The sequence below is a fragment of the Eucyclogobius newberryi genome, unplaced genomic scaffold, assembly GCF_026437365.1.
Source record: "Eucyclogobius newberryi isolate DKJ021-1_F unplaced genomic scaffold, fEucNew1.0.hap1 SCAF_2, whole genome shotgun sequence".
Classification (NCBI taxonomy): domain Eukaryota; kingdom Metazoa; phylum Chordata; class Actinopteri; order Gobiiformes; family Gobiidae; genus Eucyclogobius; species Eucyclogobius newberryi.
In genome coordinates, this window is record NW_027315834.1 from 49581426 (window position 1) to 49607119 (window position 25694).

Sequence of the window (25694 nt, forward strand, 5' to 3'; positions counted from 1 at the left end):
CACACACAGTGATACACACAGTTACACACACACACACAGTGACACACACAGTTACACACACACACACAGTGATACACACAGTTACACACACACACACAGTGACACACACAGTTACACACACACACACAGTTACACACACACACACACACACAGTGACACACACACACACACAGTGACACACACACACACACACAGTGACACACACACACACACACACACAGTGACACACACACACACACACACAGTGACACACACACAGTGACACACACACACACACACAGTGACACACACACACAGTGACACACACACAGTTACACACACACACAGTGACACACACACAGTGACACACACACACACACACACACAGTGACACACACACACAGTGACACACACACACACACAGTGACACACACACAGTGACACACACACACAGTGACACACACACAGTGACACACACACACAGTGACACACACACAGTTACACACACACACACAGTGACACACACACACAGTGACACACACACAGTGACACACACACACACACACAGTGACACACACACACACACACAGTGACACACACACACACACAGTGACACACACACAGTGACACACACACACAGTGACACACACACACACTCACACACACACAGTGACACACACACACACACACAGTGACACACACACACACAGTGACACACACACACAGTGACACACACACAGTTACACACACACACACAGTGACACACACACACAGTGACACACACACACAGTGACACACACACAGTTACACACACACACACACTCACACACACACAGTGACACACACTCACACACACACAGTGACACACACACACACACAGTGACACACACACAGTTACACACACACACAGTGACACACACACACACACACAGTGACACACACACACAGTGACACACACACACACACACAGTGACACACACACACAGTGACACACACACACAGTGACACACACACAGTGACACACACACACACACACACAGTGACACACACACACACACAGTGACACACACACACACACACACACACAGTGACACACACACACAGTGACACACACACACACACAGTGACACACACACAGTGACACACACACACAGTGACACACACACACAGTGACACACACACAGTTACACACACACACACAGTGACACACACACACAGTGACACACACACAGTGACACACACACACACACACAGTGACACACACACACACACACAGTGACACACACACACAGTGACACACACACACAGTGACACACACACAGTGACACACACACACACACACAGTGACACACACACACACAGTGACACACACACACAGTGACACACACACAGTTACACACACACACACAGTGACACACACACACAGTGACACACACACACACTCACACACACACAGTGACACACACTCACACACACACAGTGACACACACACACACACAGTGACACACACACAGTTACACACACACACAGTGACACACACACACACACACAGTGACACACACACACAGTGACACACACACACACACACAGTGACACACACACACAGTGACACACACACACACAGTTACACACACACACAGTGACACACACACAGTGACACACACACACACACACACACACAGTGACACACACACAGTGACACACACACACACACAGTGACACACACACAGTGACACACACTTGAGCGCGTGCGCAGACAGGTGACGGAAGTATTTGTCTTTTCGCGTCTCTTCCTCGTTCTTCTGTTCAGAGCTGAAAACAAACCCGACCAGAGACAGGACCAGAGACAGGACCAGAGACAGGACCAGAGACAGGACCAGAGACAGGACCAGAGACAGGACCAGAGACAGGACCAGAGACAGGACCAGAGACAGGACCAGAGACAGGACCGGGACCATGGCGCGTGTCTCTGTGTCTCTCATTCCGGGTTTGGCGCTGATTCTCGGGCTGATTTCAGGAGCGAGAAGCGCGCGCGTCCTGCCCGGAGCCGCGAGCCACTGTTCTGACCAGGTGAGACTCTAACTGAACTCTAAACTCTTCTGACCAGGTGAGACTCTAACTGAACTCTAAACTCTTCTGACCAGGTGAGACTCTAACTGAACTCTAAACTCTTCTGACCAGGTGAGACTCTAACTGAACTCTAAACTGTTCTGACCAGGTGAGACTCTAACTGAACTCTAAACTGTTCTGACCAGGTGAGACTCTAACTGAACTCTAAACTGTTCTGACCAGGTGAGACTCTAACTGAACTCTAAACTCTTCTGACCAGGTGAGACTCTAACTGAACTCTAAACTGTTCTGACCAGGTGAGACTCTAACTGAACTCTAAACTCTTCTGACCAGGTGAGACTCTAACTGAACTCTAAACTGTTCTGACCAGGTGAGACTCTAACTGAACTCTAAACTCTTCTGACCAGGTGAGACTCTAACTGAACTCTAAACTCTTCTGACCAGGTGAGACTCTAACTGAACTCTAAACTGTTCTGACCAGGTGAGACTCTAACTGAACTCTAAACTGTTCTGACCAGGTGAGACTCTAACTGAACTCTAAACTGTTCTGACCAGGTGAGACTCTAACTGAACTCTAAACTCTTCTGACCAGGTGAGACTCTAACTGAACTCTAAACTCTTCTGACCAGGTGAGACTCTAACTGAACTCTAAACTCTTCTGACCAGGTGAGACTCTAACTGAACTCTAAACTGTTCTGACCAGGTGAGACTCTAACTGAACTCTAAACTGTTCTGACCAGGTGAGACTCTAACTGAACTCTAAACTGTTCTGACCAGGTGAGACTCTAACTGAACTCTAAACTCTTCTGACCAGGTGAGACTCTAACTGAACTCTAAACTGTTCTGACCAGGTGAGACTCTAACTGAACTCTAAACTCTTCTGACCAGGTGAGACTCTAACTGAACTCTAAACTGTTCTGACCAGGTGAGACTCTAACTGAACTCTAAACTCTTCTGACCAGGTGAGACTCTAACTGAACTCTAAACTCTTCTGACCAGGTGAGACTCTAACTGAACTCTAAACTGTTCTGACCAGGTGAGACTCTAACTGAACTCTAAACTCTTCTGACCAGGTGAGACTCTAACTGAACTCTAAACTCTTCTGACCAGGTGAGACTCTAACTGAACTCTAAACTGTTCTGACCAGGTGAGACTCTAACTGAACTCTAAACTGTTCTGACCAGGTGAGACTCTAACTGAACTCTAAACTGTTCTGACCAGGTGAGACTCTAACTGAACTCTAAACTGTTCTGACCAGGTGAGACTCTAACTGAACTCTAAACTCTTCTGACCAGGTGAGACTCTAACTGAACTCTAAACTGTTCTGACCAGGTGAGACTCTAACTGAACTCTAAACTGTTCTGACCAGGTGAGACTCTAACTGAACTCTAAACTCTTCTGACCAGGTGAGACTCTAACTGAACTCTAAACTCTTCTGACCAGGTGAGACTCTAACTGAACTCTAAACTGCTCTGACCAGGTGAGACTCTAACTGAACTCTAAACTCTTCTGACCAGGTGAGACTCTAACTGAACTCTAAACTGTTCTGACCAGGTGAGACTCTAACTGAACTCTAAACTGTTCTGACCAGGTGAGACTCTAACTGAACTCTAAACTCTTCTGACCAGGTGAGACTCTAACTGAACTCTAAACTCTTCTGACCAGGTGAGACTCTAACTGAACTCTAAACTCTTCTGACCAGGTGAGACTCTAACTGAACTCTAAACTGCTCTGACCAGGTGAGACTCTAACTGAACTCTAAACTGTTCTGACCAGGTGAGACTCTAACTGAACTCTAAACTGTTCTGACCAGGTGAGACTCTAACTGAACTCTAAACTCTTCTGACCAGGTGAGACTCTAACTGAACTCTAAACTGTTCTGACCAGGTGAGACTCTAACTGAACTCTAAACTGTTCTGACCAGGTGAGACTCTAACTGAACTCTAAACTCTTCTGACCAGGTGAGACTCTAACTGAACTCTAAACTGTTCTGACCAGGTGAGACTCTAACTGAACTCTAAACTGTTCTGACCAGGTGAGACTCTAACTGAACTCTAAACTCTTCTGACCAGGTGAGACTCTAACTGAACTCTAAACTCTAACTGACTCTAAAGTCCTTCGGTCAGAGACACTTGTCCAGCAGAGGGCGATCTTCTGTATCAGTGAAAATAATGTCTGTCTGGAATGTTCCATGTTATGGCATTAAACATGTCCGTCTCCATGGAGATGGCTGAGTCAGTTACAAGTCAGATCTGTGAAGTGGCGACAAAGTTCAGTGTTTTTAATAAAACACTCGAATCGAATCAAATCCAGATGGAAACGAATGCAGTAACGTGGAACATTCAAGCTGACGAGAGAAAGTGACAGTGTCTTTAAAACAATGTAATTAGAGCTGTAATTAGAGCTGTAATTAGAGCTGTAATTAGAGCTGTAATTAGAGCTGTAATTAGAGCTGTAATTAGAGATGTAATTAGAGCTGTAATTAGAGTTGTAATTAGAGCTGTAATTAGAGATGTAATTAGAGCTGTAATTAGAGTTGTAATTAGAGCTGTAATTAGAGCTGTAATTAGAGATGTAATTAGAGATGTAATTAGAGCTGTAATTAGAGCTGTAATTACAGATGTAATTAGAGATGTAATTAGAGTTGTAATTAGAGCTGTAATTAGAGATGTAATTAGAGCTGTAATTAGAGATGTAATTAGAGCTGTAATTAGAGATGTAATTAGAGATGTAATTAGAGCTGTAATTAGAGCTGTAATTACAGATGTAATTAGAGATGTAATTAGAGTTTGTGTTTTCAGGGCCTGAGCTGCTCCTTCAGCTCAAGTGAGTTTCATCTTCACTTCACACTTCCTGAAAGAGGAGGAGTTAAAGCGTGAACAAGGTTATGAACACAGCAAGGGGCGGAGCCCTAGGGGGCGGGGCTCTAGGGGGGAGGGTTGCCAGGGGGGAGGTGTTCCAGAGGGTCACTCAAGGGGGGAGGGGCTCCAGGGGGAGGGGCTCCTTGGGGTTAGACCTGCTTTAGACCCGGTCTTGACCCGGTCTTGCTCTGGTCCCAGGTAACTGTCTGGACCCGGCCTGGGTCGACTCTCACAATTACACTCCGTCTGGTCCTGAGCTCCTGAACCTGAAAATCTCAACCAGATCAGACCCTAAGGGAAACCTGCTGCCAGTGATCAGCGCCACCTGGAGGCTACGAGATGATGGTGAGGAGAACTTGTACTACATTTACCAGTAGTCATTCTAATACTAGTACTTCTAATACAAGTACTACAGATACTAGTACTACAGATACTAGTACTACAGATACTAGTACTACAGATACTTGTACTACAGATACTAGTACTACAGATACTAGTACTACAGATACTTGTACTACAGATACTAGTACTACAGATACTAGTACTACAGATACTTGTACTACAGATACTAGTACTACAGATACTTGTACTACAGATACTTGTACTACAGATACTAGTACTACAGATACTTGTACTACAGATACTTGTACTACAGATACTTGTACTACAGATACTAGTACTACAGATACTAGTACTACAGATACTAGTACTGCAGATACTTGTACTACAGATACTAGTACTACAGATACTTGTACTACAGATACTTGTACTACAGATACTAGTACTACAGATACTTGTACTACAGATACTTGTACTACAGATACTTGTACTACAGATACTTGTACTACAGATACTTGTACTACAGATACTTGTAACAGTCGTGTGTCTTCAGGAAGCATCATGTTCCTCAAAGCCTCTGAGCTCCACGTCCTGGTCGTCTCCACAAACCAGAACTTCTGTGTCCGTTACTCCTACAGCAAGACTCTGACCATGAGGAACCCGGGAGGAGACCAGGTACTAGCCCAGGACTGAACCCGGACTGAACCTGGTCCAAACTCTGTTTGAACCCGGTCTAAACTCGGTCTGAACCCGGTCCAAACCCGGTCCATACCCGGTCTAAACCCGGTCCATACCCGGTCCAAACCAAGTCCGAACCCGGTCAAAACTCGGACTGAACCTGGACTGAACCCGGACTGAACCCTGTCTGAACCCGGTCTGAACCCGGTCTAAACTCGGACTGAACCCGGTCCATACCCGGCCTGAACTCGGCCTGAACCCGGTCCATACCCGGTCTGAACCCGGTCCATACCCGGTCCATACCCGGTTCTTACCCGGTCTAAATCCGTTCCAAACCCGGACTGGACCCGGTCTGAACCCGGTCTAAACTCGGACTGAACCCGGTCTATACCCTGACTGAACTCAGCCTAAACCCGGTCCATACCCGGTCTAAACCCGGTCCATACCCGGTCCGAACCCGGTCCAAACCCAGACTGAACCCAGTCCAAACCCGGTTTAGACCCGGTCTATACCCGGATTGAACCCGGTCCATACCCAATCTACCCGGTCCAAACCCCGACTGAACCCGGTCCAAACCCGGTTTAGACCCGGTCTGAACCCGGTTTAAACTCGGACCGAACCCTGTCTGAACCCGGTCCATATCCGGTCTAAACCCGGTCCAAACCCTGTCCGAACTCGGACTGAACCCTGTCCGAACTCGGTCCGAACCCGGACTGAACCCGGACTGAACCCGGTCTGGACCCGGTTTGGACCCGGTCTGAACCCGGTCTAAACTCGGACTGAACCCGGTCTATACCCGGACTGAACTCGGCCTAAACCCGGTCCATACCCGGTCCATACCCGGTCCAAACCCAGACTGAACCCGGTCCATACTTGGTCCATACCCGGTCTAAACCCCAACTGAACCCGGTCTAAACTCGGACTGAAACCCGGTCTATACCCGGTCTAAACTCGGTTTGAACCCGGTCTAGACCCGGTCTGAACCCGGTCTATACCCGGTCTATACCCGGTCTATACCCGGACTGAACCCGGTCCATACCCGGTCTAAACCCAGCCTAACCCAGTCTCTCTCCTCAGTGGACTCTGACCTCAGATGTGGTGGTGGTGGAGCCGGGTCAGAACTACAGAGTCTCAGTGGAAAACATTCCCAAAGCTGAACTGGACCACAGCAGCTCCAGCGTGAGCCAGGACATCACAGTCCCAGGTAAGAGCGCCTCCTGGAGGTGAGAGCGCCTCCTGAAGGTGAGAGCGCCTCCTGCAGGAGAGAGCGCCACCTGCAGGTGAGATCGCCCTCTGCAGGTGAGAGCGCCCTCTGCAGGTGAGAGCGCCCCCTGCAGGTGAGAGCGCCCCCTGCAGGTGAGAGCGCCCCCTGCAGGAGAGAGCGCCTCCTGCAGGTGAGATCGCCCTCTGCAGGTGAGAGCGCCTCCTGCTGCAGGTGAGAGCGCCTCCTGCTGCAGGTGAGAGCGCCTCCTGCTGCAGGTGAGAGCGCCTCCTGCTGCAGGTGAGAGCGCCCCCTGCAGGTGAGAGCGCCTCCTGCTGCAGGTGAGAGCGCCTCCTGCTGCAGGTGAGAGCGCCTCCTGCTGCAGGTGAGAGCGCCCCCTGCAGGTGAGAGCGCCTCCTGCTGCAGGTGAGAGCGCCCCCTGCAGGTGAGAGCGCCTCCTGCTGCAGGTGAGAGCGCCTCCTGCTGCAGGTGAGAGTGCCCCCTGCAGGTGAGAGCGCCCTCTGCAGGTGAGAGCGCCTCCTGCAGGTGAGAGCGCCTCCTGCAGGTGAGGGCGCCTCCTGCAGGTGAGAGCGCCTCCTGCAGGAGAGAGCGCCACCTGCAGGTGAGATCGCCCTCTGCAGGTGAGAGCGCCCTCTGCAGGTGAGAGCGCCTCCTGCTGCAGGTGAGAGCGCCCCCTGCAGGTGAGAGCGCCTCCTGCTGCAGGTGAGAGCGCCCCCTGCAGGTGAGAGCGCCTCCTGCTGCAGGTGAGAGCGCCTCCTGCAGGTGAGAGCGCCTCCTGCAGGAGAGAGCGCCTCCTGCAGGTGAGATCGCCCTCTGCAGGTGAGAGCGCCCTCTGCAGGTGAGAGCGCCTCCTGCTGCAGGTGAGAGCGCCTCCTGCAGGTGAGAGCGCCTCCTGCAGGTGAGAGCGCCTCCTGCAGGTGAGAGCGCCCCCTGCAGGTGAGAGCGCCCCCTGCAGGAGAGAGCGCCTCCTGCAGGTGAGATCGCCCTCTGCAGGTGAGAGCGCCTCCTGCTGCAGGTGAGAGCGCCTCCTGCTGCAGGTGAGAGCGCCCCCTGCAGGTGAGAGCGCCCCCTGCAGGTGAGAGCGCCTCCTGCTGCAGGTGAGAGCGCCCCCTGCAGGTGAGAGCGCCTCCTGCTGCAGGTGAGAGCGCCCTCTGCAGGTGAGAGCGCCTCCTGCTGCAGGTGAGAGCGCCTCCTGCTGCAGGTGAGAGCGCCTCCTGCTGCAGGTGAGAGCGCCCCCTGCAGGTGAGAGCGCCTCCTGCTGCAGGTGAGAGCGCCTCCTGCTGCAGGTGAGAGCGCCTCCTGCTGCAGGTGAGAGTGCCTCCTGCAGGTGAGAGCGCCTCCTGCAGGTGAGAGCGCCCTCTGCAGGTGAGAGCGCCTCCTGCAGGTGAGAGCGCCTCCTGCAGGTGAGGGCGCCTCCTGCAGGTGAGGGCGCCTCCTGCAGGTGAGGGCGCCTCCTGCAGGTGAGGGCGCCCCCTGCAGGTGAGAGCGCCCCCTGCAGGTGAGGGCGCCCCCTGCAGGTGAGGGCGCCCCCTGCAGGTGAGGGTGCCCCCTGCAGGTGAGAGCGCCTCCTGCAGGTGAGAGCGCCCCCTGCAGGTGAGAGCGCCCCCTGCAGGTGAGAGCGCCCCCTGCAGGGGAGTGAGTGAGAAGACGGTGTCTGTGTTTCAGATTGTTTTGACCCTGAGATGCTGAAGACTCAGAGCTGCATCGAGTCCGGTGAGTTTCAAACTCTATTTTTATGACAAGAATCCTCAAAAGTCATTTAAAACTGTTCAATGAGAGTTTCAGGTCTAATACTGAGAGTCATGTGGTGCCTGAGGTTCCTGTACAGGTCTTATACTGAGAGTCATGTGGTGCCTGAGGTTCCTGTACAGGTCTTATACTGAGAGTCATGTGGTGCCTGAGGTTCCTGTACAGGTCTTATACTGAGAGTCATGTGGTGCCTGAGGTTCCTGTACAGGTCTTATACTGAGAGTCATGTGGTGCCTGAGGTTCCTGTACAGGTCTTATACTGAGAGTCATGTGGTGCCTGAGGTTCCTGTACAGGTCTTATACTGAGAGTCATGTGGTGCCTGAGGTTCCTGTACAGGTCTTATACTGAGAGTCATGTGGTGCCTGAGGTTCCTGTACAGGTCTTATACTGAGAGTCATGTGGTGCCGGGGGTATTACTTATACTGACTCTGTACCCGCCCCTTATGGATCCTCCTGCAGGGGGTGGGGCCTCGGGAGGAGTCTATATATGGAGTGACAGGACCGACATTATACTGGACAAACAAACACATCGGGTTCTTGTGGTTCCAGGGTTCCTGTGGCGTCCGGACCTGAGCGTGTCTCAGTCCGGTTCTGTCCTGAAGGTGGAGTTCAGTCCTGACCCTCTGAGCAGCAGGTATGACGTCCAGTGCTGCTGTGGACGCTGCGCACGCTCTGACGTCACAGAAGGGGTGAGAACATGACCCAAACTTTTATTTCTGTTGAACTTTGAGACATTTGTAAATACATTTTTAACCAAATACAGGTTAAATATCCTAAATATGGCGATTTTATGATTCTGGACAGAGAATCGAACTGGAAACTGCAATTTGAACAAACACATTTAGCAAATCGTCAGCTGCAAATCTGGAAGTTCCATCATAAATAAAAATAAAGGTTGTGAGTCAGTGGGTGTTTCAGGCGAGTGTCCTGCACACGCTGAGCTCTGAGCAGGTCACAGGGCGAAGGTCACAGGGCGAAGGTCACAGGGCGAAGGTCACAGGGCGAAGGTCACAGGGCGAAGGTCACAGGGCGAAGGTCACAGTTTGGTCCTGGGTCGGTCGCTTGGAGAGTTTTGTGGATTTGTGCGTCTCTTGTGCGTCTCTCGTGCGTCTCGTGCGTCTCGTGCGTCTCGTGCGTCTCGTGCGTCTCTCGTGCGTCTCTCGTGGATCTCTCGTGCGTCTCTCGTGCGTCTCTCGTGCGTCTCTCGTGCGTCTCGTGCGTCTCGTGCGTCTCTCGTGCGTCTCTCGTGCGTCTCGTGTGTCCCTCATGCGTCTCTCGTGCGTCTCGTGTGTCCCTCATGCGTCTCTCGTGCGTCTCTCGTGCGTCTCTCGTGCGTCTCTCGTGCGTCTCTCGTGCGTCTCGTGTGTCCCTCATGCGTCTCTCGTGCGTCTCGTGTGTCCCTCATGCGTCTCTCGTGCGTCTCTCGTGCGTCTCTCGTGCGTCTCTCGTGCGTCTCTCGTGCGTCTCTCGTGCGTCTCGTGTGTCCCTCATGCGTCTCTCGTGCGTCTCGTGTGTCCCTCGTGCGTCTCTCGTGCGTCTCGTGCGTCTCTCGTGCGTCTCTCGTGCGTCTCGTGCGTCTCTCGTGCGTCTCTCGTGCGTCTCGTGTGTCTCTCATGCGTCTCTCGTGCGTCTCGTGTGTCTCTCGTGCGTCTCGTGCGTCTCTCGTGCGTCTCTCGTGCGTCTCGTGTGTCTCTCGTGCGTCTCTCGTGCGTCTCTCGTGCGTCTCTCGTGCGTCTCTCGTGCGTCTCTCGTGCGTCTCGTGCGTCTCGTGCGTCTCTCGTGCGTCTCTCGTGCGTCTCGTGCGTCTCTCGTGCGTCTCTCGTGCGTCTCTCGTGCGTCTCGTGTGTCCCTCGTGCGTCTCTCGTGCGTCTCGTGCGTCTCTCTTGCGTCTCGTGCGTCTCTCGTGCGTCTCGTGTGTCTCTCGTGCGTCTCGTGCGTCTCTCGTGCGTCTCTCGTGCGTCTCTCGTGCGTCTCGTGTGTCTCTCGTGCGTCTCGTGCGTCTCTCGTGCGTCTCTCGTGCGTCTCGTGTGTCTCTCGTGCGTCTCTTGTGCGTCTCTCGTGCGTCTCTCGTGCGTCTCTCGTGTGTCCCTCGTGCGTCTCTCGTGCGTCTCTCGTGCGTCCCTCGTGCGTCTCTCGTGCATCTCTCGTGCGTCTCGTGTGTCTCTCGTGCGTCTCTTGTGCGTCTCTCGTGCGTCTCTCGTGCGTCTCTCGTGTGTCCCTCGTGCGTCTCGTGCGTCTCTCGTGCGTCTCGTGCGTCTCTCGTGCGTCTCTCGTGCGTCTCGTGCGTCTCTCGTGCGTCTCTCGTGCGTCTCGTGTGTCCCTCGTGCGTCCCTCGTGCGTCTCTCGTGCGTCTCGTGTGTCTCTCGTGTGTCCCTCGTGCGTCCCTCGTGCGTCTCTCGTGCGTCTTTCGTGCGTCTCGTGCGTCTCGTGCGTCTCTCGTGCGTCTCGTGTGTCTCTCGTGCGTCTCTCGTGCGTCTCTCGTGCGTCTCTCGTGCGTCTCTCGTGCGTCTCTCGTGCGTCTCGTGCGTCTCTCGTGCGTCTCTCGTGCGTCTCTCGTGCGTCTCGTGCGTCTCTCGTGCGTCTCTCGTGCGTCTCTCGTGCGTCTCGTGTGTCCCTCGTGCGTCTCTCGTGCGTCTCGTGCGTCTCTCGTGCGTCTCGTGCGTCTCTCGTGCGTCTCGTGTGTCTCTCGTGCGTCTCGTGCGTCTCTCGTGCGTCTCTCGTGCGTCTCTCGTGCGTCTCGTGTGTCTCTCGTGCGTCTCTTGTGCGTCTCTTGTGCGTCTCTCGTGCGTCTCTCGTGCGTCTCTCGTGTGTCCCTCGTGCGTCTCTCGTGCGTCTCGTGCGTCTCTCGTGCGTCTCTCGTGCGTCTCGTGCGTCTCTCGTGCGTCTCTCGTGCGTCTCTCGTGCGTCTCTCGTGCGTCTCTCGTGCGTCTCTCGTGTGTCTCGTGCGTCTCTCGTGCGTCTCTCGTGCGTCTCTTGTGCGTCTCGTGCGTCTCTCGTGCGTCTCTCGTGCGTCTCGTGCGTCTCTCGTGCGTCTCTCGTGCGTCTCTTGTGCGTCTCTCGTGCGTCTCTCGTGCGTCTCGTGCGTCTCTCGTGCGTCTCTCGTGCGTCTCGTGCGTCTCTCGTGCGTCTCTCGTGCGTCTCGTGTGTCTCTCGTGCGTCTCTTGTGCGTCTCTCGTGCGTCTCTCGTGCGTCTCTCGTGTGTCCCTCGTGCGTCTCTCGTGCGTCTCGTGCGTCTCTCGTGCGTCTCTCGTGCGTCCCTCGTGCGTCTCTCGTGCGTCTCTCGTGCGTCTCGTGTGTCTCTCGTGCGTCTCTTGTGCGTCTCTCGTGCGTCTCTCGTGCGTCTCTCGTGTGTCCCTCGTGCGTCTCTCGTGCGTCTCGTGCGTCTCTCGTGCGTCTCTCGTGCGTCTCTCGTGCGTCTCGTGCGTCTCTCGTGCGTCTCGTGTGTCCCTCGTGCGTCCCTCGTGCGTCTCTCGTGCGTCTCTCGTGCGTCTCGTGTGTCCCTCGTGCGTCCCTCGTGCGTCTCTCGTGCGTCTCTCGTGCGTCTCGTGTGTCTCTCGTGCGTCTCTCGTGCGTCTCTCGTGCGTCTCTCGTGCGTCTCTCGTGCGTCTCTCGTGTGTCCCTCGTGCGTCTCTCGTGCGTCTCGTGCGTCTCTCGTGCGTCTCTCGTGCGTCTCGTGCGTCTCTCGTGCGTCTCTCGTGCGTCTCTCGTTTGTCTCGTGCGTCTCTCGTGCGTCTCGTGCGTCTCTCGTGCGTCTCGTGCGTCTCTCGTGCGTCTCGTGTGTCTCTCGTGCGTCTCGTGCGTCTCTCGTGCGTCTCTCGTGCGTCTCTCGTGCGTCTCGTGCGTCTCTCGTGCGTCTCTCGTGCGTCTCGTGCGTCTCTCGTGCGTCTCTCGTGCGTCTCTCGTGCGTCTCGTGCGTCTCTCGTGCGTCTCTCGTGCGTCTCTCGTGCGTCTCTCGTGCGTCTCTCGTGCGTCTCTCGTGCGTCTCGTGCGTCTCTCGTGCGTCTCTCGTGCGTCTCTCGTGCGTCTCTCGTGCGTCTCGTGTGTCCCTCGTGCGTCTCTCGTGCGTCTCGTGCGTCTCTCGTGCGTCTCTCGTGCGTCTCGTGCGTCTCTCGTGCGTCTCTCGTGCGTCTCTCGTGCGTCTCTCGTGCGTCTCGTGCGTCTCTCGTGCGTCTCTCGTGCGTCTCTCGTGTGTCCCTCGTGCGTCTCTCGTGCGTCTCTCGTGCGTCTCGTGTGTCTCTCGTGCGTCTCTTGTGCGTCTCTCGTGCGTCTCTCGTGCGTCTCTCGTGCGTCCCTCGTGCGTCTCTCGTGCGTCTCGTGCGTCTCTCGTGCGTCTCTCGTGCGTCTCGTGCGTCTCTCGTGCGTCTCTCGTGCGTCTCGTGTGTCCCTCGTGCGTCCCTCGTGCGTCTCTCGTGCGTCTCTCGTGCGTCTCGTGTGTCTCTCGTGCGTCTCTTGTGCGTCTCTCGTGCGTCTCTCGTGCGTCTCTCGTGCGTCTCTCGTGCGTCTCTCGTGCGTCTCTCGTGTGTCCCTCGTGCGTCTCTCGTGCGTCTCGTGCGTCTCTCGTGCGTCTCTCGTGCGTCTCGTGCGTCTCTCGTGCGTCTCGTGCGTCTCTCGTGCGTCTCTCGTGCGTCTCGTGCGTCTCTCGTGCGTCTCTCGTGCGTCTCGTGTGTCCCTCGTGCGTCCCTCGTGCGTCTCTCGTGCGTCTCTCGTGCGTCTCGTGTGTCTCTCGTGCGTCTCTCGTGCGTCTCTCGTGCGTCTCTCGTGCGTCTCGTGTGTCTCTCGTGCGTCTCTCGTGCGTCTCTCGTGCGTCTCTCGTGCGTCTCTCGTGCGTCCCTCGTGCGTCTCGTGCGTCTCTCGTGCGTCTCTCGTGCGTCTCTCGTGCGTCTCTCGTGCGTCTCTCGTGCGTCTCTCGTGCGTCTCGTGCGTCTCTCGTGCGTCTCTCGTGCGTCTCTCGTGCGTCTCTCGTGCGTCTCTCGTGCGTCTCTCGTGCGTCTCTCGTGCGTCTCTCGTGTGTCCCTCGTGCGTCTCTCGTGCGTCTCGTGCGTCTCTCGTGCGTCTCTCGTGCGTCTCTCATGCGTCTCTCGTGCGTCTCTCGTGCGTCTCGTGCGTCTCTCGTGCGTCTCTCGTGCGTCTCTCGTGCGTCTCGTGCGTCTCTCGTGCGTCTCTCGTGCGTCTCTCGTGCGTCTCGTGCGTCTCTCGTGCGTCTCTCGTGCGTCTCTCGTGCGTCTCTCGTGCGTCTCTCGTGTGTCCCTCGTGTGTCCCTCGTGCGTCTCTCGTGCGTCTCGTGCGTCTCTCGTGCGTCTCTCGTGCGTCTCGTGCGTCTCTCGTGCGTCTCTCGTGCGTCTCTTGTGCGTCTCTCGTGCGTCTCTCGTGCGTCTCTCGTGTGTCCCTCGTGCGTCTCTCGTGCGTCTCGTGCGTCTCTCGTGCGTCTCTCGTGCGTCTCGTGCGTCTCTCGTGCGTCTCTCGTGCGTCTCGTGTGTCTCTCGTGCGTCTCTTGTGCGTCTCTCGTGCGTCTCTCGTGCGTCTCTCGTGTGTCCCTCGTGCGTCTCTCGTGCGTCTCGTGCGTCTCTCGTGCGTCTCTCGTGCGTCCCTCGTGCGTCTCTCGTGCGTCTCTCGTGCGTCTCGTGTGTCTCTCGTGCGTCTCTCGTGCGTCTCTCGTGCGTCTCTCGTGCGTCTCTCGTGTGTCCCTCGTGCGTCTCTCGTGCGTCTCGTGCGTCTCTCGTGCGTCTCTCGTGCGTCTCTCGTGCGTCTCGTGCGTCTCTCGTGCGTCTCGTGTGTCCCTCGTGCGTCCCTCGTGCGTCTCTCGTGCGTCTCTCGTGCGTCTCGTGTGTCCCTCGTGCGTCCCTCGTGCGTCTCTCGTGCGTCTCTCGTGCGTCTCGTGTGTCTCTCGTGCGTCTCTCGTGCGTCTCTTGTGCGTCTCTCGTGCGTCTCTCGTGCGTCTCTCGTGTGTCCCTCGTGCGTCTCTCGTGCGTCTCGTGCGTCTCTCGTGCGTCTCTCGTGCGTCTCGTGCGTCTCTCGTGCGTCTCTCGTGCGTCTCTCGTGCGTCTCGTGCGTCTCTCGTGCGTCTCTCGTTTGTCTCGTGCGTCTCTCGTGCGTCTCTCGTGCGTCTCTCGTGCGTCTCTCGTGCGTCTCTCGTGCGTCTCTCGTGCGTCTCTCGTGCGTCTCGTGTGTCTCTCGTGCGTCTCTTGTGCGTCTCTCGTGCGTCTCTCGTGCGTCTCTCGTGTGTCCCTCGTGCGTCTCTCGTGCGTCTCGTGCGTCTCTCGTGCGTCTCTCGTGCGTCTCGTGCGTCTCTCGTGCGTCTCTCGTGCGTCTCTCGTGCGTCTCGTGCGTCTCTCGTGCGTCTCTCGTGCGTCTCTCGTGCGTCTCGTGCGTCTCTCGTGCGTCTCTCGTGCGTCTCTCGTGCGTCTCTCGTGCGTCTCTCGTGCGTCTCTCGTGCGTCTCTCGTGCGTCTCTCGTGTGTCTCTCGTGCGTCTCTCGTGTGCGTCTCGTGCGTCTCTCGTGCGTCTCGTGCGTCTCTCGTGCGTCTCTCGTGCGTCTCTCGTGCGTCTCGTGTGTCCCTCATGCGTCTCTCGTGCGTCTCGTGCGTCCCTCGTGCGTCTCTCGTGCGTCTCGTGCGTCTCTCGTGCGTCTCTCGTGCGTCTCGTGCGTCTCTCGTGCGTCTCTCGTGCGTCTCGTGTGTCTCTCGTGCGTCTCTCGTGCGTCTCGTGTGTCTCGTGCGTCTCTCGTGCGTCTCGTGTGTCTCTCGTGCGTCTCTCGTGCGTCTCTCGTGCGTCTCTCGTGCGTCTCGTGCGTCTCTCGTGCGTCTCGTGTGTCTCTCGTGCGTCTCTCGTGCGTCTCTCGTGCGTCTCTCGTGCGTCTCTCGTGCGTCTCTCGTGCGTCTCGTGCGTCTCTCGTGCGTCTCTCGTGCGTCTCTCGTGCGTCTCGTGTGTCCCTCGTGCGTCTCTCGTGCGTCTCGTGCGTCTCTCGCGCGTCTCGTGCGTCTCTCGTGCGTCTCGTGTGTCTCTCGTGCGTCTCGTGCGTCTCTCGTGCGTCTCTCGTGCGTCTCTCGTGCGTCTCGTGTGTCTCTCGTGCGTCTCTCGTGCGTCTCTCGTGCGTCTCGTGCGTCTCTCGTGCGTCTCTCGTGCGTCTCTCGTGCGTCTCTCGTGCGTCTCTCGTGCGTCTCTCGTGCGTCTCTCGTGCGTCTCTCGTGCGTCTCTCGTGCGTCTCGTGCGTCTCTCGTGCGTCTCTCGTGCGTCTCTCGTGCGTCTCTCGTGCGTCTCGTGTGTCCCTCGTGCGTCTCTCGTGCGTCTCGTGCGTCTCTCGTGCGTCTCTCGTGCGTCTCGTGCGTCTCTCGTGCGTCTCTCGTGCGTCTCTCGTGCGTCTCTCGTGCGTCTCGTGCGTCTCTCGTGCGTCTCTCGTGCGTCTCTCGTGTGTCCCTCGTGCGTCTCTCGTGCGTCTCTCGTGCGTCTCGTGTGTCTCTCGTGCGTCTCTTGTGCGTCTCTCGTGCGTCTCTCGTGCGTCTCTCGTGCGTCCCTCGTGCGTCTCTCGTGCGTCTCTCGTGCGTCTCTCGTGCGTCTCGTGCGTCTCTCGTGCGTCTCTCGTGCGTCTCGTGTGTCCCTCGTGCGTCCCTCGTGCGTCTCTCGTGCGTCTCTCGTGCGTCTCGTGTGTCTCTCGTGCGTCTCTTGTGCGTCTCTCGTGCGTCTCTCGTGCGTCTCTCGTGCGTCTCTCGTGTGTCCCTCGTGCGTCCCTCGTGCGTCTCGTGCGTCTCTCGTGCGTCTCTCGTGCGTCTCTCGTGCGTCTCGTGCGTCTCTCGTGCGTCTCTCGTGCGTCTCTTGTGCGTCTCTCGTGCGTCTCTCGTGCGTCTCTCGTGTGTCCCTCGTGCGTCTCTCGTGCGTCTCGTGTGTCTCTCGTGCGTCTCGTGCGTCTCTCGTGCGTCTCTCGTGCGTCTCGTGTGTCTCTCGTGCGTCTCTTGTGCGTCTCTCGTGCGTCTCTCGTGCGTCTCTCGTGTGTCCCTCGTGCGTCTCTCGTGCGTCTCTCGTGTGTCCCTCGTGCGTCTCTTGTGCGTCCCTCGTGCGTCTCTCGTGCGTCTCTCGTGCGTCCCTCGTGCGTCTCTCGTGCGTCTCTCGTGCGTCTCGTGTGTCTCTCGTGCGTCTCTTGTGCGTCTCTCGTGCGTCTCTCGTGCGTCTCTCGTGTGTCCCTCGTGCGTCTCGTGCGTCTCTCGTGCGTCTCGTGCGTCTCTCGTGCGTCTCTCGTGCGTCTCGTGCGTCTCTCGTGCGTCTCTCGTGCGTCTCGTGTGTCCCTCGTGCGTCCCTCGTGCGTCTCTCGTGCGTCTCTCGTGCGTCTCGTGTGTCTCTCGTGTGTCCCTCGTGCGTCCCTCGTGCGTCTCTCGTGCGTCTTTCGTGCGTCCCGTGTGTCTCGTGCGTCTCTCGTGCGTCTCTTGTGCGTCTCTCGTGCGTCTCTCGTGCGTCTCTCGTGTGTCCCTCGTGCGTCTCTCGTGCGTCTCGTGCGTCTCTCGTGCGTCTCTCGTGCGTCTCGTGCGTCTCTCGTGCGTCTCGTGCGTCTCTCGTGCGTCTCTCGTGCGTCTCGTGCGTCTCTCGTGCGTCTCTCGTGCGTCTCGTGCGTCTCTCGTGCGTCTCTCGTGCGTCTCGTGCGTCTCTCGTGCGTCTCTCGTGCGTCTCGTGTGTCCCTCGTGCGTCCCTCGTGCGTCTCTCGTGCGTCTCTCGTGCGTCTCGTGTGTCTCTCGTGCGTCTCTCGTGCGTCTCTCGTGCGTCTCTCGTGCGTCTCGTGTGTCTCTCGTGCGTCTCTCGTGCGTCTCTCGTGCGTCTCTCGTGCGTCTCTCGTGCGTCTCTCGTGCGTCCCTCGTGCGTCTCGTGCGTCTCTCGTGCGTCTCTCGTGCGTCTCTCGTGCGTCTCTCGTGCGTCTCTCGTGCGTCTCTCGTGCGTCTCGTGCGTCTCTCGTGCGTCTCTCGTGCGTCTCTCGTGCGTCTCTCGTGCGTCTCTCGTGCGTCTCTCGTGCGTCTCTCGTGTGTCCCTCGTGCGTCTCTCGTGCGTCTCTCGTGCGTCTCTCGTGCGTCTCTCGTGCGTCTCTCGTGCGTCTCTCGTGCGTCTCGTGCGTCTCTCGTGCGTCTCTCGTGCGTCTCTCGTGCGTCTCGTGCGTCTCTCGTGCGTCTCTCGTGCGTCTCTCGTGCGTCTCGTGCGTCTCTCGTGCGTCTCTCGTGCGTCTCTCGTGCGTCTCTCGTGCGTCTCTCGTGTGTCCCTCGTGCGTCTCTCGTGCGTCTCTCGTGCGTCTCTCGTGCGTCTCGTGCGTCTCTCGTGCGTCTCTCGTGCGTCTCTCGTGCGTCTCGTGCGTCTCTCGTGCGTCTCTCGTGCGTCTCGTGCGTCTCTCGTGCGTCTCTCGTGCGTCTCTCGTGCGTCTCTCGTGCGTCTCGTGCGTCTCGTGCGTCTCTCGTGCGTCTCTCGTGCGTCTCTCGTGTGTCCCTCGTGCGTCCCTCGTGCGTCTCTCGTGCGTCTCTCGTGCGTCTCGTGTGTCTCTCGTGCGTCTCTTGTGCGTCTCTCGTGCGTCTCTCGTGCGTCTCTCGTGCGTCCCTCGTGCGTCTCTCGTGCGTCTCGTGCGTCTCTCGTGCGTCTCTCGTGCGTCTCGTGCGTCTCTCGTGCGTCTCTCGTGCGTCTCGTGTGTCCCTCGTGCGTCCCTCGTGTGTCTCTCGTGCGTCTCTCGTGCGTCTCGTGTGTCTCTCGTGCGTCTCTTGTGCGTCTCTCGTGCGTCTCTCGTGCGTCTCTCGTGCGTCTCTCGTGTGTCTCTCGTGCGTCCCTCGTGCGTCTCGTGCGTCTCTCGTGCGTCTCTCGTGCGTCTCTCGTGCGTCTCTCGTGCGTCTCTCGTGCGTCTCTCGTGCGTCTCGTGCGTCTTTCGTGCGTCTCGTGCGTCTCTCGTGCGTCTTTCGTGCGTCTCGTGTGTCTCTCGTGCGTCTCTCGTGCGTCTCTTGTGCGTCTCTCGTGCGTCTCTCGTGCGTCTCTCGTGTGTCCCTCGTGCGTCTCTCGTGCGTCTCGTGCGTCTCTCGTGCGTCTCTCGTGCGTCTCTCGTGCGTCTCTCGTGCGTCTCTCGTGCGTCCCTCGTGCGTCTCTCGTGCGTCTCTCGTGCGTCTCGTGTGTCTCTCGTGCGTCTCTTGTGCGTCTCTCGTGCGTCTCTCGTGCGTCTCTCGTGTGTCCCTCGTGCGTCTCGTGCGTCTCTCGTGCGTCTCGTGCGTCTCTCGTGCGTCTCTCGTGCGTCTCGTGCGTCTCTCGTGCGTCTCTCGTGCGTCTCGTGTGTCCCTCGTGCGTCCCTCGTGCGTCTCTCGTGCGTCTCTCGTGCGTCTCGTGTGTCTCTCGTGTGTCCCTCGTGCGTCCCTCGTGCGTCTCTCGTGCGTCTTTCGTGCGTCTCGTGTGTCTCTCGTGCGTCTCTCGTGCGTCTCTTGTGCGTCTCTCGTGCGTCTCTCGTGCGTCTCTCGTGCGTCTCGTGCGTCTCTCGTGCGTCTCTCGTGCGTCTCTCGTGCGTCTCTCGTGCGTCTCTCGTGCGTCTCTCGTGCGTCTCTCGTGTGTCCCTCGTGCGTCTCTCGTGCGTCTCGTGCGTCTCTCGTGCGTCTCTCGTGCGTCTCTCGTGCGTCTCTCGTGCGTCTCTCGTGCGTCTCTCGTGCGTCTCGTGCGTCTCTCGTGCGTCTCTCGTGCGTCTCTCGTGCGTCTCTCGTGCGTCTCTCGTGCGTCTCTCGTGCGTCTCTCGTGCGTCTCTCGTGCGTCTCTCGTGCGTCTCTCGTGCGTCTCTCGTGTGTCCCTCGTGCGTCTCTCGTGCGTCTCTCGTGCGTCTCTCGTGCGTCTCTCGTGCGTCTCGTGCGTCTCTCGTGCGTCTCTCGTGCGTCTCGTGCGTCTCTCGTGCGTCTCTCGTGCGTCTCGTGCGTCTCTCGTGCGTCTCTCGTGCGTCTCTCGTGCGTCTCTCGTGCGTCTCGTGCGTCTCTCGTGCGTCTCTCGTGCGTCTCTCGTGCGTCTCTCGTGCGTCTCTCGTGCGTCTCTCGTGTGTCCCTCGTGCGTCTCTCGTGCGTCTCTCGTGCGTCTCTCGTGCGTCTCTCGTGCGTCTCTCGTGCGTCTCGTGCGTCTCTCGTGCGTCTCTCGTGCGTCTCGTGCGTCTCTCGTGCGTCTCTCGTGCGTCTCTCGTGCGTCTCTCGTGCGTCTCTCGTGCGTCTCTCGTGTGTCCCTCGTGCGTCTCTTGTGCGTCTTGTGCGTCTCTCGTGCGTCTCTCGTGCGTCTCGTGCGTCTCTCGTGCGTCTCTCGTGCGTCTCTCGTGCGTCTCGTGCGTCTCTCGTGCGTCTCTCGTGCGTCTCTCGTGCGTCTCGTGCGTCTCTCGTGCGTCTCTCGTGCGTCTCTCGTGCGTCTCTCGTGCGTCTCGTGCGTCTCTCGTGCGTCTCTCGTGCGTCTCGTGTGTCCCTCGTGCGTCTCTCGTGCGTCTCGTGCGTCTCTCGTGCGTCTCGTGCGTCTCTCGTGCGTCTCGTGCGTCTCTCGTGCGTCTCGTGTGTCTCTCGTGCGTCTCGTGCGTCTCTCGTGCGTCTCTCGTGCGTCTCTCGTGCGTCTCGTGTGTCTCTCGTGCGTCTCTCGTGCGTCTCGTGCGTCTCTCGTGCGTCTCTCGTGCGTCTCTCGTGCGTCTGTCGTGCGTCTCTCGTGCGTCTCTCGTGCGTCTCGTGCGTCTCTCGTGCGTCTCTCGTGCGTCTCTCGTGCGTCTCTCGTGCGTCTCTCGTGCGTCCCTCGTGCGTCCCTCGTGCGTCTCTCGTGCGTCTCTCGTGCGTCTCGTGCGTCTCTCGTGCGTCTCTCGTGCGTCTCTCGTGCGTCTCGTGCGTCTCTCGTGCGTCTCTCGTGCGTCTCTCGTGTGTCTCTCGTGCGTCTCGTGCGTCTCTCGTGCGTCTCTCGTGCGTCTCTCGTGCGTCTCGTGTGTCTCTCGTGCGTCTCTCGTGCGTCTCTCGTGCGTCTCGTGCGTCTCTCGTGCGTCTCTCGTGCGTCTCTCGTGCGTCTCTCGTGCGTCTCTCGTGCGTCTCTCGTGCGTCTCGTGCGTCTCTCGTGCGTCTCTCGTGCGTCTCTCGTGCGTCTCTCGTGCGTCTCTCGTGCGTCCCTCGTGCGTCTCTCGTGCGTCTCTCGTGCGTCTCTCGTGCGTCTCTCGTGCGTCTCTCGTGCGTCTCTCGTGCGTCTCGTGCGTCTCTCGTGCGTCTCTCGTGCGTCTCTCGTGCGTCTCTCGTGCGTCTCGTGCGTCTCTCGTGCGTCTCTCGTGCGTCTCTCGTGCGTCTCTCGTGCGTCTCTCGTGCGTCTCTCGTGCGTCTCTCGTGCGTCTCTCGTGCGTCTCTCGTGCGTCTCTCGTGCGTCTCGTGCGTCTCTCGTGCGTCTCTCGTGCGTCTCGTGCGTCTCTCGTGCGTCTCGTGCGTCTCTCGTGCGTCTCTCGTGCGTCTCTCGTGCGTCTCTCGTGCGTCTCTCGTGCGTCTCTCGTGCGTCTCTCGTGCGTCTCTCGTGCGTCTCTCGTGCGTCTCTCATGCGTCTCATGTTTTCTCTTCAGAACAGTTCCAGACTCAGCGCCTCCTTCTCCTTCGACATGTGGTCGATCGCCTGCTGCAAATTCAACATCGAGGTACTCTGTGTTCTCTTTGTGTTCTCTCTGTGTTCTCTCTGTGTTCTCTGTCTGTTCTCTGTGTGTTCTCTGTATGTTCTCTGTGTTCTCTCTGTGTTCTCTCTGTGTTCTCTGAGGATCATGTGTTTGTGCAGGTTCGGTCTAAGTTTCCTCTCTGTGAAAACGACTGTCCAAGACACGGGACAGTCTTGGACTTCTGCCCTAGTCTGACAGGTGAGTCCCTGCCTGGCGGGTGAGGCCCTGGCGGGCACGGCCCTGACTCATGTCCCTGTCTGTGCAGAGCCTGAGCCTCCAGTCGTGTCGCGCCCTCTGCCTGTGGCTCTGGGAGTGTCGGCTCTGATCCTCGTCCTGATTGTTGGAGTCTGTGTCGCTGTCTGCAGAAGAAGAGGTACTGACCCCTGACCTCTAACCCCTGTCCTCTGACCCGTGTCCTCTGACTTCTGAACCTTGTCCTCTGACCCACTTTCCACTGACCTCTGTCCGCTGATCCCTGTCCTCTGACTTCTGACCCATGTCCTCCGACCCCTGTCCTCCGACCCCTGTCCTCCGACCCCTGTCCTCTGACAACTGTCCTCTAACCTCTGAGACACTTCGTCATGTCCACATACTCCATCAGAGGTGCACTCAAAAGTTCCCACAATGCATCTTGAAAAGTGGTGTCCTGTGCCGGTCACTAGGGGTCAGTATAGACCACAATGCAAGAGCTTTAGAACAAGAGCTTATGAATAAAACACACAAAAAGGTCAGCGTGGGTCAGCGAGGGTCAGTGAGGGTCAGCGAGTGAAACTACATGAATGGCTCTGTGTCTCCCCCTGCAGGCGGCTCCTGGGGGCCCTGGGCCGAGCATGACGCTCCGTTTGAGAAGCAGCTGGAGGAACATCCCACTCTGCTCCTGATCTACTCCAGAGACCATCCTCTGTATCTGCACCTGGTTCTCAAGCTCTCAGCCTTTCTGCAGGCGCAGTGCGGGATCAGGGTGAGACCCGGACCTGACCCGGACCCGGACCTGGACCTGACCCTGACCCAGACCTGACCCTGACCCTGACCCTGACCCGGACTTGGACTTGGATCTGACCTGGACCTGACCCTGACCCGGACCTGACCCAGACATGACCTTGATCATCTGGACTCTCTTCTTCCTCAGGTTCTTCTGGATCTTCTGGACCTTCTGGACTCTCCTCACTCTTCTCTCCTCTTCCTCAGGTTCTTCTGGATCTTCTGGACCTTCTGGACTCTCCTCACTCTTCTCTCCTCTTCCTCAGGTTCTTCTGGATCTTCTGGACCTTCTGGACTCTCCTCACTCTTCTCTCCTCTTCCTCAGGTTCTTCTGGATCTTCTGGACCTTCTGGACTCTCCTCACTCTTCTCTCCTCTTCCTCAGGTTCTTCTGGACCTTCTGGACTCTCCTCACTCTTCTCTCCTCTTCCTCAGGTTCTTCTGGACCTTCTGGACTCTCCTCACTCTTCTCTCCTCTTCCTCAGGTTCTTCTGGATCTTCTGGACTCTCCTCACTCTTCTCTCCTCTCCCTCAGGTTCTTCTGGATCTTCTGGACTCTCCCCACTCTTCTCTCCTCTTCCTCAGGTTCTTCTGGATCTTCTGGACTCTCCTCACTCTTCTCTCCTCTTCCTCAGGTTCTTCTGGATCTTCTGGACTCCTCGTCAGTGTCTCAGTTCGGTGTCGTTCGTTGGCTGGAGCTCCAGAGGCAGAAGCTCGGTCCGAACGATAAGATCCTGGTCTTGTGTTCTCGGGGGGTCCAGGCCAAGTGGAGAGCCATGTGCGGCCAGGGTCACATGGTGCCGCAGCCGGACGATCTGATTGGTCCGTTCCTCAGCCTCTTCCTGTCGGACCTGCACACGCCGAGCTCCAGGGGCAGGTACGGCAGTAGAGCTTTTACTCCAGAGTCTAGATCGTCAGAGATTCTTTCAATCATCAGCTCTGATCGTTATGATTATTTAAATTATGATTATTTAAATTACTACGATTATGTAGATGAGAACTCGGAGATCTACAGATTCTAAGGTCTTTGACTTAGATCTACAGACTCTAAGGTTGTGTCTCGTTTCTCTGTCCCGTAGATACATCGCTGCGTTCTTCGAGGACTTCGGGTCGGAGCGAGACGTTCCCTCGTTCTTTGACATCGCCGTCAAATACAAACTCATGAAACACTTCGAGGAATTGTACTTTCGCATCCTCGACATGGAAAAGTACGAACCCCGACGAGTGAACCACATCCAGGGCATCGGTCCGGACGAGTTCTGGGTCTGCGAGTCGGGACGCGCGCTCCAGCTCGCCATCCACCGCTTCAGCGCCTTCCAAACCCAGAACCCCGACTGGTTCCAAAACAGCGAGACGGAAAGCGCCGACGAGGCCAGTTTGCTCCTGGGGAACACGCCGCTGCCTCCGATCCTTGAGTACGCGCCCATTGTGAGAGACGCCGTCCCCATTTACGCCAACGACGTTCTAGTGAGCGACAACTCGTCCGGTTTTTACGTCGCCGAGCCCGAGGTGAACCAGGAAGTGGCGATGTTGCAGAACAAGCCGCTCCTGAACGCCGCGTCTCCCGATCCCTCGCTTCTGGAGCTGCTGCCGGAGCCGCGCCTCCACCTCGACATATTTGTGTCCGAGCCCATTCCCAACGCCGCGGTGCAGGTTCCGGTGGAGGACGAGGAGGCGTTTGAGGCGGGGCAGGGCGAGGGGGCGTTTGAGGCGGGGCAGGACGTGGAGGCGGGGCAGGACGTGGAGGCGGGGCAGGACGTGGAGGCGGGGCAGGACGTGGAGGCGGGGCAGGACGAGGAGGAAGTGGCTGGCGTCCTGGCGAGACGCTCTGAGCCGCTGGAGAGCAGCGCCTCGGACCAGGGCTACGGTTCCACGGTCTGGACTGAACCGGACTCGGACCACATGAGGGCGCTGCTGAGGCTGCAACAGGAACTGATGAGCGGCTTCTGCCACTTTGAGTCCGAGTCCAAACTCTGAGTCAAATCGTCATAATGTGATCAATGGTCAATCTCATGTTCTCTCTCTGTTCTCTCTCATGTTCTCTCTCTGTTCTCTCTCTGTTCTCTCTCTGTTCTCTCTCTGTTCTCTCTCTGTTCTCTCTCTGTTCTCTCTCATGTTCTCTCTCATGTTCTCTCTCTGTTCTCTCTCTGTTCTCTCTCTGTTCTCTCTCTGTTCTCTCTCTGTTCTCTCTCTGTTCTCTCTCATGTTCTCTCTCTGTTCTCTCTCTGTTCTCTCTCTGTTCTCTCTCTGTTCTCTCTCTGTTCTCTCTCATGTTCTCTCTCATGTTCTCTCTCTGTTCTCTCTCTGTTCTCTCTCTGTTCTCTCTCTGTTCTCTCTCTGTTCTCTCTCTGTTCTCTCTCATGTTCTCTCTCATGTTCTCTCTCATGTTCTCTCTCTGTTCTCTCTCATGTTCTCTCTCTGTTCTCTCTCTGTTCTCTCTCTGTTCTCTCTCTGTTCTCTCTCTGTTCTCTCTCATGTTCTCGCTCTGTTCTCTCTCTGTTCTCTCTCATGTTCTCTCTCTGTTCTCTCTCATGTTCTCTCTCTGTTCTCTCTCTGTTCTCTCTCTGTTCTCTCTCATGTTCTCTCTCTGTTCTCTCTCATGTTCTCTCTCATGTTCTCTCTCTGTTCTCTCTCATGTTCTCTCTCTGTTCTCTCTCTGTTCTCGCTCATGTTCTCTCTCTGTTCTCTCTCTGTTCTCTCTCATGTTCTCTCTCTGTTCTCTCTCTGTTCTCTCTCTGTTCTCTCTCATGTTCTCTCTCTGTTCTCTCTCATGTTCTCTCTCTGTTCTCTCTCTGTTCTCTCTCATGTTCTCTCTCTGTTCTCTCTCATGTTCTCTCTCTGTTCTCTCTCTGTTCTCTCTCTGTTCTCTCTCATGTTCTCTCTCTGTTCTCTCTCATGTTCTCTCTCTGTTCTCTCTCTGTTCTCTCTCTGTTCTCTCTCTGTTCTCTCTCTGTTCTCTCTCTGTTCTCGCTCATGTTCTCTCTCTGTTCTCTCTCTGTTCTCTCTCATGTTCTCTCTCATGTTCTCTCTCATGTTCTCTCTCATGTTCTCTCTCTGTTCTCTCTCATGTTCTCTCTCTGTTCTCTCTCTGTTCTCGCTCATGTTCTCTCTCTGTTCTCTCTCTGTTCTCTCTCATGTTCTCTCTCTGTTCTCTCTCATGTTCTCTCTCTGTTCTCTCTCTGTTCTCTCTCTGT

At 57.0% G+C, this 25694-nt stretch overlaps 1 protein-coding gene across 1 annotated transcript; it reads left to right on the forward strand.

The window, feature by feature from the left end:
* The first annotated feature begins 1920 nt into the window (after positions 1-1920).
* il17ra1a (interleukin 17 receptor A1a) lies at positions 1921-24492 on the forward strand. Its single transcript, XM_072453548.1, is given in 13 exon segments — positions 1921-2049; positions 4851-4875; positions 5109-5255; positions 5803-5924; positions 7005-7131; positions 8815-8862; positions 9449-9588; positions 21434-21505; positions 21640-21714; positions 21716-21893; positions 22324-22481; positions 23136-23377; positions 23580-24492. Coding segments are annotated over 13 exon segments (2346 nt in total). The 5' UTR covers positions 1921-1935; the 3' UTR covers positions 24478-24492.
* Positions 24493-25694: the final 1202 nt, after the last annotated feature.